This window comes from Vidua chalybeata, chromosome Z, assembly GCF_026979565.1.
Source record: "Vidua chalybeata isolate OUT-0048 chromosome Z, bVidCha1 merged haplotype, whole genome shotgun sequence".
Taxonomy (NCBI): domain Eukaryota; kingdom Metazoa; phylum Chordata; class Aves; order Passeriformes; family Viduidae; genus Vidua; species Vidua chalybeata.
The window spans coordinates 25113292-25130110 of record NC_071570.1 but is presented as its reverse complement, the minus strand read 5'-3'; the positions used below and the strand labels follow the sequence as shown (position 1 = coordinate 25130110).

The following is a 16819-nucleotide window of genomic DNA, read 5'->3' as shown; positions in this document are numbered from 1 at the left end:
TTTCCTTGGAGATACCAAACTAAAAATTTGTCCTGTTGAATCTACACTTGCTTGAACTGCCAGTGTGACACTTTAGATGAAGCAGACAACTGCTGTAATGCAAAGTGGTTATCAACTCCCTACACAGTCTGAGTACAGACTGCAGTCATTGTTACCTGGGATTGAGTGCTCCCTTAGCAGATCTGCACATGACAAAGTTGAGCAGCACAGTTGAACAGCACACAACAGAAGGAAGGGATGCCATCCAGAGGGACCTGGACAAATTTGAGAAATGAGTCCATGAGAATCTCATGAGGCTCAACAAGTCCAAGTGGAGGTGCTGCCCCTAGGCCAGGGCAATCCCGGATAGGAGTACAGACTGGGAGAAGAAAGCAGTGAGAGCAGCTCTGTGTAGAACTAGAGGATGAAAAGCTGGACATGAGTCAACAATGTGTGCTTACAGCCCATAAAGCCAACTGCATCCTGGGCTGCATCTAAAGCAGTGTGGCCACCAGGGTGAGGGAGGGGCGTGCCCCTCTACTCTATGCTGGTGAGACCCTACCTTCAGTGCTGCATCCAGCTCTGTTGTCTCCAGCACAGGAAGGACAATAACCTGTTGGAGCAAGTCCAGAGGAGGGCCACAAAGATCATCAGAGGGCTGGAACACCTCTCGTGTGAAGACGGCCTGAGACCTGAGGTTGTAAAGTCTGGAGAAGAGAACACTTTGGGGAGACCACAATTGCTGCCTCTCAGTACTTAAAAGAGGGAAAGCAACTTTTTTTCATTGACAGATAGTGGTAGGACAAGGGAGAAGATTTTTAAACTAAAAGAGGAGAGATTTAGATTAGATGTTAGGAAGAAATTCTTTACTCAGCAGGTGGTGAGGCACAAGAACAGGTTGCCCAGAGAAGTAGTGGATGCCTCATCCCTGAAATTTTTCAAGGGTTAGACAGGGTCTTGAGTAATCTAATATAGTGGGTGGCATCCCTGCCCATGGCAGAGGAGTTGGAATTAATCTTCATTGCCCCTTTCAACTGAAACCATTCTGTCATTCTTTGATGATTATGTAGCTCTGTCATGGCACAGTTGCTCCTGAATGCCTGTTGAAAGCAGAAGGCATGAGCTTCATGGGTGTTCTGAAGAGTGCGTATTACGTTATTATAGAAGGAGAAGAAAGGAGTTTAAAATATTTTGCAAAAGCAGTAGTAATGCTTATCCTATTACTGGTATTAGCATGAAACTGTGAAGTCAAGATGTGCCTTTTCTATGGACAGTAAAGATATTCAATTCTGGAACCCGTAAAACATACTGTGGATATTATTATTTGTAGTATTAACAGTATTTGGGTTTTTTCCTTCTAGGTGACATTAAAGGAAAGATGTTTAACTTGTACATGAACAGTGGTAATAGGCACTCCTTTACTAAAACAGATTTGGCTTAATAAAAATGGTTGGCTATCCAATTGCACCTGGCCCAGCACTGCAAGGTAACATACATGCTGAAAAGCTTTATCATCCCAGTGCCTCACAGTAAGTATGCTTTCTGAAAATCTTGAAAGAGGTGGTGATATTGCTTCCTAAGAGCCTAAATCAGACACCAGTACATAGCCTTCCAAATAGGAGGCACGTCTGAACTGCATTGAATAAAACACTGCTTGGTGAACAGAATCCCTTTAGAAATACCAGCAACACTTTTGCTTTCTGTAGGAGAAAGCGTTGCCAGTGTTTCTAATACCCCATAGGAATGCTTGATACTGACATTTTAAGTACACTTAGGTTGGATGTAAAAAAAAAACAACCAAACATCACTGAGTATGAGAGTTTGCTTTTTATAATAGCATACAAAGAAATACTCATTGGAGCTTTTAAAGAAACATTAAGGAAAAGCTTGAAACAGCTCATTAAGTACTTCCACCTTACACCTAAAGATTTATTTTAAGGCCAAAACATATCTTATCCAAGACTACTTGAACTTCAGACAACAACATAGCAATTCTTTCCTTGAATGGTCTCAGGAACAAGGAAAGAAATAACAATGGAGATTTCATATTCTTGATTCTGGATGTTCAAAATAATGAGCTCCAGGAAAGTGTTCCTGAAGTATTGAATCACATAACAAATCCACAATCAAATTCAGTGTCTTTCAAAACTCTAAATAAATAATCTGTTAGAAGACTTTACTTAAACCTGCACTACAAAATCTCTAAAGAAGCACAGAAAGGAATAATTAGCGAGCACACTGGGGAAAGCCATGGAATTCTTACTAACCTTACAAAAGTAATTATCTGATAATACATATACTAAGTAAGTCTGCCAATGATACTAAACTGGGAGGAGCTGCTGACTTCTTCAAAGGCAGAAAAGCTGTGCAGAGAGACCTCAATAAACTGAAGGGTTGGACAATCACCAACTGTATGAAGCTCTAACGAGTGCTGGATTCTGCACTGGGGAATGGGGCAACATTGGATGTGCAGATAGACTGGGGAATGACATGCTGGAAAGCAGTGCCACAGAAAGGGACCTGGGGGTCCTGGTCAATGGCAAGTTGAACATGGTCAGCAGTGCCCTGGCAGCCAGGAGGGCCACCCCTGACCTGGGGACATCAGGCACAGCCCGGCCATCCAGGCAAGGGAGGGGATTGTCCTGCTGTGCTCTGCTCTGGGGCAGCCTCACCTCAAGTGCTGGGGCAGTTCTGGGTGCCACAATAGCCTAATGTAAGGCTAGAGAGTGTCCAAAGGAGGGCCATGAGGATGGTGAAAGGCTGTGAGGGGAAGCTGTATGAGGAGCAGCTGAGGTCACCTGGTCTGTTCAGCCTGGAGGACAGAGGAGAGACCTCATTGCAGTCTACATCTTCTTCTTGTGAGGGGAAGAGGATAGCCAGACATTGATCTCTTCTCTGTGGTGACCAGTGACAGGTCCCGAGGGAATGGCCTAAATTTGTGTCAGGGGAGGTTTAGGTTGGATAGTAGGGAAAGGTTCTTCAACCAGAGGGTGGCTGAGCACTGGTAGAGGCTCCCCCAGGGAAGTGGTCACAGCACCAGCCTGACGGAGTTCCAGAAGCCTTTGGACAGCACTCTCAGGCACATGGTATGACTTTTGGGGGTATTTCGTGCAGAGCCAGGAGTTGGACTTGTGGCTTTGTGAATGAGTCCCTTCCCACTCAGGATATTCCATGATTCTACTCTTTCCCTTAAGATATTTAGGGAACTCAACTATTAGATTTATGTACTCAGTAGAAGTTAGTATTTTTGTAATTCTTCATGTATCTGAACTTCAGAGAAGAAAATGCTTTGCTGTTGTTAAGTAGGACACTATAGGGTGTCCTGCTTACAGGGCATGCATATACCTATACCCTATAGGGTATGCAATACGCATACCTTACATATGGGGTATGGAGCATTTTAAACTGTAAAGGCAGATTAATCTGACTTGGTTTCTGAATGGTAATGCAAACAGTTTCACTACTTGATAATTATTTCTGTATATTTAATAGTGATATGTAGGGTCACTGTACTGGGGGGAAGTGGTAGGGGAGGGCAGCTTCTGTTTTAATTTAACAATTAAAACTCCTGAATCACTTTTCTGGATTAATCCTTCTCATCAAAGATACCTTCTTGAAATGGGTAACTGGCAAATTGACACATAATCTCACATTACGGTCTTTTTCCTGCTCAGTTTCAATTATCTTTCAACAGCAACATGCCAAGAAAGATCCTAATGGAATGGATTCATGAAAACTGCTCTCTGGATCAAGTTTAAATTTCACGACTCATCAGGAAACATTCACATCAAACCCGCATGACCATTTTAGATTTCAGCAATATCTGATAAAAAGCTGTTTTGAATTATATGTGCAAAACTAGATTAATTATTACTGTCATGATTACCAGAACATAAATTACTATCTGTGAAAAGCTCTGTTGAAACAAAAACTTGGAGGGGGAGAGAGGGGAGAGAGTAGGGTGGGGACAGGACCTGTCTCCATGGTAATGTTCCAGATCAAAGTAAAGTACTCCTAATGACTAGGTCATCACATGATCAAGACCAAGAACTGCAGAGACCATGCTCTTCTATCTCCAACTGGTTTATAAAAATCCAAAGTATTTTGGAAATAAGCTCAAAAGACCACCCTTAAAGCTTGTGACAAAAACAGTAGTAGAGCAGTGTTCTCTGTTTCAGCTCATTCACCTTCAGAGTAAAAGATTATTTTAAGGACTCTGATCCTTGACTGCAATAGCCTTACACCACTGACTATGACCAATCAATCCACACAGATAACACTCTGTGGAGAATAAATAGTAGAGTTCTCATGTTTGGATGGGGTGAAAAGTCAGTCACTAAAGCACCTTCACAAGATCACAGTTGTGTAACTGCAACAGAATAGACAACTGCAGTTATACAAGCCAGCAGAAAGTATCAGGACCATTGTGCACTTCTCTCTATATTTTCCCATTAGCGTAAGTACCTGCTGAGAGCCCAGCAGACAAAGGGGGGGGTGAACAGAGAACTTTACAGAAATAATGCAAAACTAACCATGTCCCATTAAATAACAATGGACATCATCTTTTGATAGTTTAGTGCAAGCCACATCCATCTCCCATTCACAATGTTCAGGATGCTGTCTGATATAAATTATGGTGTAATTCTGGACTGAAACTAAGCAGAAAACACCAGGAAATTGGTGTAGTTGTCCTACAACAGGACAATGCAAATTAAGAAGGGTGCTATTCCTGTCTATCTATTTTAGAGTAGAAGGAGAAGGAAATATCTTACAAACCTTGATTTACAAAAGGCATAAACAAAGCAAGTTTTCATACAGGCAACTTTGGAAATTTCATCATTGCAGTCAACAAGGTCTGAAACAAACTCAGTACTTCTGCTTGCAGTATGAATGTCTGTATTATGACATCTAGAGGTTCTGACCTGCCTCAGACTTCATATATCCTGGAGAACTGCCTCAATACACCTTAGGCAGAGACCAGAATGGGCCTCAGCAAGACAGCAAAGAGGCTGAAATTAGGAAAATACATTCTCATACTTCTCTTCAAAGAAAGATACCTGGACTAGGGATGCAATGATGCAAACAAGGAAAGGGGGATATAGATGCATGACTTGGATCAAAGAAGGGAAGCTGCAATTAAATGAAAAAAGCAACAAGCAGAACTGATGCTTCCGTGTAGCACTGGACTGTTTCAGTCAAACAAAAACCAGAAAATTACCTGAGAAGCAGAAGCAACATGCACACAACACTCCAGAAAACAAATTATTAACAGAATACAGAAGACTGAAGGATTCTCAGTGACCTCAGGGGACACTGGAAAAATAAAACCACAAACCCAACACTACAGACAGGGCAGTGTCATTACATTATCTGAGAGTTTTTTTACCTTCCAGTCCAAGAAGGAACAACTACACGAACAGTGCCTACAAGTAATATTTTCATTTACAGATAAATTAGCAAAGTAACTCTTTTTCATTCAGACTACTTTTCAGTTAATCTGGACTCCATCTTACTTACCTAAGCACCATACTTTGTGGGAAGTACATTCTAGAGATCTATATCTTAAATTTGAATGGCTTGGGATCTTATTTCATTTAATCAGCCTGCCTACTGTCTAACTGAATGCTGTTTCCTTAACAAGTTTTATATTGTGATATTTTTAACACTGGGGTTCATTCAGATTCCCAACTCTATCTTTAGAAATGCACATTAATTTTAGAATAATCAAAACAAACAAACAAACCCTCAACAAAAACTAAAAAGCCCCAAACAAAAAAACCAAACAAAAACCCCACAAACAAACAAAACCAAAATAAACAAAGGAAAAAAAAACCCACAAAAAAAAAAACCCAAAAAAAAAAAAAAAAAAATCAAAAACCATCAACCAAACCCAAACCCAAAAAACCAAGAAGAAAGAAATTAAGTACTTAAACCTTGGGCTACATGCTGTAGCAGCAAAGTAGGCCATATATTTTCACTGATGAAATGGCAGCAGGGCATTCCTGCTTCCAGGATGACCCAAGCTTAACAAGCTTTGACAGGGCCCAGAAAAATTTAAAAACAAAACCAAGAAAACCCCTGCTTACGTGTAGGATTATCACAATAGGTCTTAAACCAGCAAGTCACGAGCATTCAGAAACAGAAGCCTGATGGAACTAAGACTAGAGGAAAAGAAGGTAGTAACAGTGTTTTCAACAGTAACGGTGCTAAAACAAAGCAAATTTCCTACACATAAGGTTTACCTTAGTATCTTAAAGGCAAGGCCCAGTGAAAGCCAGTTTTGTAAATGGCTGGTATGATAGGTTGTAGAAGAAGTTTTCTTGCAAAGTTAAAGAGTCCACAGAGGCGTAAGACTCCGGTCACAGACAAATTGGTGCAATCTTCACTGCAGTAGAATGATACTATTTAACACACATTTCAACTAACAAATAACAGAATTCCCACACTCAGGAGCTGTCACCCAAATGTATCCTTAAGCACCATTTTCTCTGCAGAAGTTTTAACAGTAGCAAAAACTGAATCAAAGCTCAGCTCCTATCTGCTACCAAGCCAAAGTCTTTTTCTCGTGGACTATGAAAACACCTTAATTTTTATTTAATAAGCTGTCAAATATTTTATAAGCCTATTTCCATTGCTTCTTCTGCTGGAATAGTATGGACTCAATAAAGACATGAACTTCTAACAGTATGAATATTCATGCTTTGGTCTGTGGCAGAGCGGTAGAGACAGACAGCTAACACAACCCGCTTCAGGAGGGAAGAAATCAGAATGCTTTCTCAGTCGTACTGAAGTCAAGTATCTACTGGGATGAGTCCATCCAAGTATTGTAGCTGCTGACCAGCAGTTCTAACAGTCTCATTACCCTACTTGAGCATGAGGGAAGGTGAAGGGCTGTTGGTTGGATTCAAAGCAAATCCAATCAACAGTCTCCTGCCATTCTTCAATAGTCCTACCTAAGCAAGATGACAGAATTTGAATATTTAGAACTTGGCAAACACTATGAGAAATACCAACACCAGACTTGGTTACGGTACCTTCAAATTTCGCAAATTTCTAGAAATAGAGATACAAAGATGAAAAAACAGTTGCTTTGGACAAAAGGTTATGACCCTAAAAATGTCATGATGCAGGACAAGAGCATCACCAAAGTAACAGTTGCTCTTCAACAGTCTCACAATAGACCTGATGTATTTGTGAGACATATCAGTGCAATCTGATCCAAAACACTGCTCCCTGGAAGTTAACTTGCTACTTCTTCACAGCTTGCTTGGCCCCTCAACCTGCTGTTTTTCTCTCAGATAAAACAGCTTTACACAACCATTTTGCAACAGCTAGCATCTCCTACTCTTTATCAAATTCTATAGAGGTTGATGTGATTAAACATAAGGAAGGGAAAAGATTACTACTGAATAACCAAAATAGTTCTGTTAGGAAGGTAGATCTTGACACACAACTAAACACCAAACATCTATGACAATCTAGAACCTCAGGCTCAAATGGTGACTGAAGAAAGCGAAACCAGGAAGTCGTGTAAGTGTCAGAAAACAAATTTGTGGACAAAAAAAAGAGTGAAACATCCTTCTTGTCACATCCTTTGTACAGATTCCATATCCCACTACTGGAACTGCTTTGCTTAAAATTTTTCTGGCAATGGTATAAAGGACATGGTATCTACACTGGCACCTTATTCAAAGATTCAATATCCTGGCTGACTCAAGTCTTGAAAATGCTCTCAGACTTAAGAGACTTTACAGATTATTAGGTGACTTCCTACACAGAACACACAAAAGCTTTTATATATACTCTAGCCTTCAAACAGGAAAATATACTTTCATACTCCTCTGTGTTTCCCTCCTCCTGAAGCAAGCTGATACAACCAAAACACTACCTAAAATGTAGACAAACATTCATGACAATTCTTTGTCAAGGGCCACACATAAGTAAATCTAATTCAAAGGAAAAAAGCAAGCATTCACAAACAAAGACGTGAAACATCAAATGGGAGAAAAAGCACTAGTAGCAAAACACTAAAGGAAAAAAACCTAGAAAACTACCCAAACAACCAAATACGATTACAAACATATGTAAAGAAACAAATGTGCTAAAGCAGATCTTCAAACAAATTTTCCTTTCTCTATCAAAGACATCTCAAAACAATAGCTGTAGTCCACTGAGAAGACAATCTTTCACACATCCTGATCACAAAGTAATTGGCTGAATTTACCAACTGGTAAAGGCTATACACTATGCCATATACAATCTGTACTGTAATGTCCATAACAATAAAACAGCATGATTGATTTCTAACTGTATTTTACTACAATTAAATCTTCAGAATGACGATTATGACAGACATCTTTGGACAACTCTAAATATGTAGTCTTCAAAGTATTTACCAGTCTCATTACTACAGAGATAATTATCATAATTGAACTTAGCAGTATGTTTTAGAATGTATATAGTCATGATTCATCACAGTTATTCCACAACTTTACTGCAGTCCAATAGAGGTATGAAGCTCTAACATTCTCAGAAGATTTCATAGGCCATTTAGAATGGATTCCACTCTAAGGCTGATACTGCAAGTACCAATAAGTAATCAGACTTTTTTTCCTCATAAAGACCACTGAGTGCGTAAGTGAATTCTACATGACTACAGACAGCTCAACCAACCAGCAAATTAACTAGAGCCAGCTTTCTATTTCTTTGAAGCAAAATAATACATTTCTTTCTAAAGGCTAAAAAAAGTAAAATAAAAGTCACTGTCTCAAGAACTTACCTTCAGACTTCAACTTTGTAAGAACAAAGATCAGGTAGTTGTTGAAATCTGGATACTGATTGAGTTGTTCTAGTTTCTGAAGAGAAAAACTGTTAAGGAAAGTTTTGAATCTTTACATACAACATTTATAACTTTCTGGATACAAAGATTGTTATGTTTGTTATGTATTGCTACATCACTTCAATCAGCTGTGACTATAAGCTCATGACATACAGAGCATGAACAGCCTAAAAACAGTTTCTGTAATTTTCTTACTGAAGCAATAGCTTTTAGTTATGGGGAAGTCTAAAAGATAATCCATGGACGGACATAAAAATTAACAGATCCTTAAAAATATCTGTAAAGCTGTGTCACCGGAACAGGCAGCTGAACACTACCAACAACTGTGTGGTCAAATGGATCAAAAAGTAACGGAAAGGAGAAGAAAGAACTGTATTTAACAGAAACTTAATGAGAAAACACTTAATTGGTCTGAGAAATGAAGACTAGTTCTTAGACCAATTTTCTTAACAACTTCTTCACCCACTTAACTTTTCCTTTTTCATTCCATGAAACATACAATAAATTGAATTGAAAAATATCTGAAACCATACTAGTTCTTATAACTTTACTTAACAAAGGGTTTTAGCTGACCTATTCTTCCCACTAAGAAGACACCTAAACACCCAAGTTTGCTAAAACAGTATCATAAAGAAACAGCATTGCAGAATAAATACACATATTTTTGATTTTTCTACAAAAAATTGTGGACTAAGTACTTTAAATTTGAAACCATTAATCACAACCCTGCTTAGACATGCTATTAAACAGCATCCTAGAACACAACAAACATCACAATTCCTTTTGTATGCGTGTGGAACCTTTATATATGCACAAAACCTTTTACCTCTAACCTTTACTAGCCAACATCAACACAGCAGGGAGTTTTCACTATCAATTAAAAAGAATTTCAAGCATTAGTTGAAAGGACTTTTGTTCAGTCAAGTTCTATACATCATCAAGACAGACAGCATCACTTATACAACCCATCCTGCATATATGATGCCATAGCTCAATAAACAAACAAGAAGTAATTAAATTATTTGAAGCAAAGCTTTAAAGTGTAATTTTACACTAAAGCTACATTATAAACACTGTTCCTATAAACACTTTGAAATGCTAAATACTAAAGAGCACCGGTTTAAGCTTGGGGCATTATCAGACAACTACTTCTTTAGACTCTTCTGTTTAGGATTTTTCAAAGAAAGCAATCATATTTTAAAAAATTAAAACACAGATAAAAGAACAAGATGATCAAGATGCAGTTGACCTTCACCTTTCAGACAGGAGCAGAAGCTTTCCTGATATTCACTGCATTTGCTACAAAAGTCTAGAAGTAGAGCAAATCTGGCTTAAAGCTAAACTCTTAATACAAATGTATACAGACACACATATGTTGTTACCTACTTAAATAAATTCTGTTGCCTTCTGTGGAGACCTTCAAGAAAATGCCTTAAATAAAAAGAGATCCAAATAACAAACTCCTCATACAATTTCAGCACATCAATAAATTTCATAGCACTTATGGCTAGCTCAATGAGCAGGAAACAATAGATGAGGAATTTTTTAAGGCTTATGCTTCTATCAGTCTTTATTTAAAGTTTTGCTTTCTCAATCCTTACTCCTTAAAACCTTGCTATTCCTTATTATTTCTACAATGAAGAGCGATTGGGGGGGGGGGGGGCGCAGGGGGAAGGAGAAGAGGAGGGACGGGGTGAAAAAACCATCAATCCACAACACCAACACCAAATCAAAGCAGTACAAGCAGTACAAGCTACATACTGTAGAGCTCCCTATTTTCGTGAATTTTAACGAGTCGAATTTCAGGATCAAGCTTCCAGACAAATAAAAACATCCTCACCACGCACCAAAATGCGCAGTGTCAGAACCAGCAGGCCCACGAGGGCGCGCAGGCAGCGGCTCTGCCAGCGGCACTACCCCCACCAGCTATGAGGCTTTCTCCTCGAATCCCGGCGCCAGATTACTTCGAGAGGCCCCTGCTCGCCCCCTCTCTGCCGCGGGGAGAGCGGGCACACCTCGCGGGACCCTCCCGGCCCCCTCGTCGGGACCCACCGGGCCGAGGGCCCCGTTCCCGCCTGGCCGCCCTGGGGGCTGGGCGGGGGAACCTGAAAGAGCTGCGGATATCGGCGGAGACGCGCTCGAATGCAAGCTTTGAAAATAAATAAATTAATTAAAAAATAAAAAAGGCCCCCTACGGTCAAACCCAAAGCGGCCCTTGTCTCTGGGCTAGCAACAGGTGCCCAGTGCCAGCCGGGTGAAGGCGGCCCCAAGTGGGGCCCACAGGCCACCTCGGTGGTTCAAACGCCGCGCCACGGCTGTCCGCTCCGGCCAGGGCTCGGCCCTCCGCGTTGCGGCGGCTCCCCGGCCGGCCCGAGCCGGGCAGGCCCGGCTGCCGCAGGACCGGCCCCGCTGCCCGCAGGCCACGCTCCCCCTGCCCGCCCCCGGCCCACTCTTGGGGCCCCGCCAGCCTCGGCCAAGGATACTTGTTGCACGGCTCTCTGCGTGGTGGTGTCCGGGGACTGGGACTCCTTGAGCAGCTGCAGGATCTGTTGGAGCCCCTGCTCGTCGGGCTTCCACTCGTACTCCATCTTGGCTGTCTGGAAAACAGCAGACAACAGGCGGCCGCGGTTGGCGGCGCGGCAGGGCCCGGGCGGGGGCGGGCGGAGATGAAGGAAGGCCGGGCCAGGGAAGCGGCGCGGCAGTGCCCGTTCCCCTTCGACTCTCGTGCCCCCACGCACCCCAGCAACCGCTGGATAGACGTAGGACACCGACCTGCTCCCGCTGCCTCCGCGCTGAGCAGAGACTGAGTCACGACGAATTTGTGATCCGGCCCGAGGAGCCGCCTCGCGTCCTGCTGGGTCCTAGCGCCGGGCACGGCTCCGCCCGCCCGGGCCGCCTCGGGGCCGCCGGCGCCGCCGTCCGCCTTTCCGCGGTGCGTCCCACACTGCCAGAAGCCTGCGGGCGACAGAACGCGAGCACCTCAATCCTGGACGAAGGGAAACGGGAAGCCCACGCCACCCACCCGAGAACAGACAGAAACCTACAGCGAACGCGACAGGCGAGGAGCGAAGGGGCGCCCCGGGCTCGGCCCAGCCCCCTGGGATAGCGCCCGGCATCGAGTGCGAGGCTCCCGCCTTCCCGCGGAACAGCAGTGCGGGCGCGAAATCAGACTCCGGGGTCAGGAACGTGGTACCTGCTGCACTTCTACGTCATTTGGCTGAGCGCTGAACGGATCTCATAAGTTCCCAATTCCAGTGTAAAGAGAAAACAAGACGAAGTACGCATGGAAATAGGGGGAGGCTGGGGCGTGCAAACTCCAAAGAAACTGCTTTGAATACTTACTGTATCTTAAACTGAACCCCAAAATATATCACGGGAGATTTCGGGTTAAAATTGATAATTTAGATACATATATGTAAAATATGCATTACACATGTATGTATATAGTTATTTTTATGTATTATACTAACAGAATTCTGTTTAAAACTGGTCTAAAATGTGAAAGTGAAAGCCAGTAATTATCTGGTTTTTATAATCTTACTTTTAGTCACTGTGTAAGCACCTCACTTGACATGAAAACATGACATGAGAACATTGACATGCTTCTGCTGCAGTACAGACGTCAGTTGAAATATTGCAATCTCAGCCTTAACAACTGTTCAGAGGCACTGAGGGCAGGAAACAATACTGATTCCTAAGGATGCATCCCAGATAATTCGCTATATGGGTCTTTGTCTCACTTCCCCAACACTGACTGTCCAGTCCAAGGTGCTAAGAAGTGTCCTCAGCTAACTTTTCTTCTATTACTATGTGATGCTTTTCTTGAAGAAGACAAAATCAGTATTGCAACTACTGCTGTAGTTATCATAGAACTTTTTGGGAGACTACAAAAGCTGAACACCTCTTGAGAGTTTGCAGCACCTAAACAAGATGAAGTCAGTAAATTAGGTACATAACAACATGCCACTAATTAGTAGGAAAGAATAGGCACAAGATTTACATGAGATTTTTCTGATGAGGGTGAATCTCCACTCATTTCCCTTGTGTATAGTAACATGTCAAAAGAAAAGGATTTTGATCCAGACCATTAAAATTGATGTTAATGGCTCCCACTGTATGGGCAGGAGAGATCTTTCTGGGATGCATGCATAGCTGGAACAGATAATAGCTGAAGGCAAACAAATCAAGGAAGAGCTAATTTGGGCCCCATTCACCTAACTGTGCCTTAGCAGTAAGGTTGTAGAAATTTGATTTTTCTTTGAGACTTCTGTCCCACATCTGTCAAGTTTGTTTGAACTTGATTAGAGCTTCAAAAATAACTATTCAGAAATTTTGACACAAGGATTATATCTGTCTAATATTATCTGGAAACCAAGCGTGCTAAAGAACAACATTAGATGGGAAACAAGGGAAAGAAAGGAAGATTGAGAGACAGAACAGGGAAGAGCAGCATGGCATGGATCCATAACTAAGAAGAATGTAAGTTTCCTTTCCAAGAATGTAACTAGAATTCACTCCTGGTAAGAATTTCCACTTCTGCAGTGGAAAGGACAGAAAAAAAGCCTACAAATGGAAGTATGAATGGAGCATCTACAGAAGACTTCTAGTGAAGATGTCTAAGTGCTTTACATGATCATCTTCCAAGACAGGTAAGAATAATTTGAGACATTGTCAAGATGAGAAGATATTCTGCAAGACGAGGTACCTCCTTCAGCTTCTATATATGAAACCTGTATTAAACCTGAGGAGGAACCTATCTCTAGTCCTCCAAATTATGAAAGGAAGCAGAAGTCAAAATAATTTGACTGAGACAAGGAAAAAACCTTCAGGTTAAAAGCATTACAGAAAAAAAAAAAAAAGGAGAAAATTGTTTATTTCTGTATTGCATTTATATATCTGTATGCTATGCCTTTTTTTTTTCTACTACCTGTTTTCTCCAAGCAAGAATCTTCTTGTATAGAAAGGAAATCAGAATCAGTGTTAAACAAAGTACCCAAGGCATGAATGCCTGGATCATCCCACTCGAACAGCAAAATGCAGCAGAACTAAATTTGGCACACTTCATCTATATAATTTAAGATTACAGAAGTTCTCCAAAGAGAGAAGCCTTATAAATGCTGAGGAATATTTGATTTCTCTGTTATCCAGACTTCAGGGTGTCATGCACTCGCCATAATCCACTGTTATCACAATGTGTAATATTGAAAACAAACAAAACAATTATATGCCCAAACACCTTTATCTTTAAGATATTTCTCTGTTCACAGATCTTGCAATTTTCTACTTAAGTGTCCACAAAAATTGTCCATAAAATTTTTTTCTTCTGTTTTCTTGACCTCTTCCATTTCCTCCTCAGAATTCTCCATTAAGGCTGAAATGACACATACCTGGTGTACAAGGAAACAAAAAAAATGACTACAATATGTACTGCTGCTAAATGATTCAAAATCCATTTTTTTAGAGTAGTAGCTGTGAATGTGTGAGACAGACTTTGTTTCTTTCTTCTTCCCAAGATGATTAACCCAACTTTTTTTCTGCAAAGTGTTCTTTGCAGAAAAAATGCACCATTACATTAGCGTGCATTTGGTGCTAGGTCTTTTTAATTTCTCCTGTTGCTTTTCATTATGTTATAAACAGATACTAACAGGAACTTGGATTAGAATCTGGTTTCTGATCAGAAACAAGTATTAATTGACACTCAAAGCACATACAGCCAGAACAAATATGAGATTTGTAATAGAATACCCACCCCATACCTCCATAGTCTCAGTGCACTTACAAATGAAACAGGAAACTGGTGCAAATCCCTCCCAACAACCAGAAAAGAGACTGAGATCTGCACTGCTAGGAAGATGTCCCATCCCTCAAATGCCATAGACTCCAAGCTGTACATTTGGAAACTACAACTTTTCACTCCCAGTAGTTTTGAAACTAGTTTCAAGTAATTATTCTCTAGTAGAATTTAATTCTCAAAATAGTTCTATTTTCAGAAGTGTTAAGACAGTTTCAGCCACTTAACCCTTCAGAAAAATTTTCCCATTCTTTAGTTTTACTCCATTGGTAATACTGGGATTTTTTTTTTTTAATTTTGAGAGAATTCTAATAGCATTCTTCTTGCCATAAAATTCAGGCATTGAACCCATAATATTGGTATTTAATAATGGTAATCAATCATTCAATCAATTGCTAAAATCCAGCCTTCTGAATTTCCACACAAACTGCTTACAGTATTTTTCTGCGAAGGATTGTATGCACAGAGGAAATGACACATATTTCATAATAGTTTTTCTGTGTAAAGCCTCTTATGTCAAGCTAAGAGTGATGTAGATTAAGAAAAGCAGACAAAAAGCTCTCATAACACAGAATAAATGTGTTTATGTGAAGGAGCTCATGCAGAATAGCTACTGCTATACTATTTTGCAATGCTTTGTGCCTGGAGAAATGCCCTAAACTTTCACTTCAAAAGAATACTGGTAGTCCTCATAACATCCAACATATCAAATGAGCATCCATTCTGAAACATTTGATGCAGTCTGAGTTCAGCCGTATTATTAACAAGAGTAACATTTATTACACAATTAATTTGAATAGTCTTAGGAAGAAGACAGTTTGACCCTGTGAAGCACCAGAGAGGTTACTAAGGAGATGCTATGAAGATAGTTTGAAAGGATTTTGTGTTCCTGACTGAAATGTCTATGAAATTAATTTTTTATTCTTCCAGGGCTGATTGGTTATGATAGAAGGATTGTTTTAAACAGAAACAAAGCAAACTTTAGAAAAATATTTTTAAGATGGAGTCTCAACATTACTTTAATGTGTGTTGAGCTGTATAGAAACCGGAGACAGAAGAAGCTGTAGGCTTACTGTTTTCTAATGCAACACTAACCAATTCCACTATTGCAAGTATAATTCTGTTGAGGGTAGAATTTTGTGGTTAAGACTGGCACAAAGGATATTAACTTGCCAAATGAAGTGGAATCTCTTCCTGGTAACTAAGGTTGCAAAAAACCCCTCATTTTTAAGAGCTCTTCAATGTAACACTGGGTGACAAAAGACCAAGAGGAAAACCACCTAGCAAAAGATAAACCAAATTCAACATGATGCATCATATAATCATAAGCCTTGGTCTAAAGAAAAAAGTTTTGTGAAATGTACCAAACTAAGAATGTGCTTCATTTGTAGGGTTAAGACTATCTTAAAAAATAACTTTTTTCTTATCTACAGACAGAATTTCTTCTACCTCTGAGGAGCAATTTGACAACAACATTCAAGGCAGCAAATGTATGGGCTTTGAGGTAATATAACTTCAGATTTGTGTACCTATTGTGTAATATAACTTCAAATTTGTTAACTGACCTTCGTTTCCTACTGTTATTCATTCTCTCTGGTCAGTAGGTCTAGGAGCAGAATAAGCTGAAGAAACGGAGAGAAATGTTAGCTTTCTACCCTCCTGAGATAATTCTAGATAGAGTTCATTTTGTCTTATGTTGTGTATGAAAATAGAAATTGTTTATGTGTACAAATGTTCCCATACAACAACACCTTGTAATGAAGCTAAACTCAAATTTCCTGGAGCACTGGCATTTCAATATTCGAGGCAAATAAATCTGTTATGTGATTTGCTGTCTGTAGAACACCATCAATTTGATGATATACTTTTTCTGAGGGTATCTACAGTTACAATAACATATCTGCTCGTGAAATCTGTTACACTGTTGTGGGTGTGAAAGGGAGAGCTGTTACGGCTCATTATTGTTGCAGTCACTGCCCATGATTTCACGGCTTCTGTTCTCAAAGGTGAGGAGCAGTATTTCTTTTTGCAGATTAGGTCTGTAAAAGCCTGCACTGTGGAATCCCATTGAACAGATGAAATTGTACTCAGGAAAACTTGACAGCCTGTAATTTCACTCTACTGACAGAAGTACATTCCCTCTTTATTTAATGAATACCTCTGCTTCTCATGCATCAAATGAGCATAGAGGAAAGAGCACAGCAATACAC

The 16819-nt window shown here is 40.5% G+C and overlaps 1 protein-coding gene across 4 annotated transcripts in view; it reads right to left on the bottom strand.

Annotated features, from left to right (window-relative positions):
- Positions 1-16819, bottom strand: part of TNPO1 (transportin 1) — a 69543-nt gene that overhangs the window by 40191 nt on the left and 12533 nt on the right. Inside the window, exons 2-5 of one of the 4 annotated variants that reach the window (XM_053969022.1) lie at positions 11591-11773; positions 11302-11415; positions 8759-8834; positions 156-254 (exon numbers count right to left, since the gene is read on the bottom strand). In XM_053969022.1, the coding sequence (XP_053824997.1) occupies positions 156-254; positions 8759-8834; positions 11302-11406 (280 nt within the window). In that variant the 5' untranslated portion in view covers positions 11407-11415; positions 11591-11773. Of the gene's footprint in view, positions 1-155; positions 255-8758; positions 8835-11301; positions 11555-11590; positions 11774-16819 lie in introns of those variants that run through there. The other 3 variants (XM_053969023.1, XM_053969024.1, XM_053969025.1) reach the window with 3 other exon arrangements.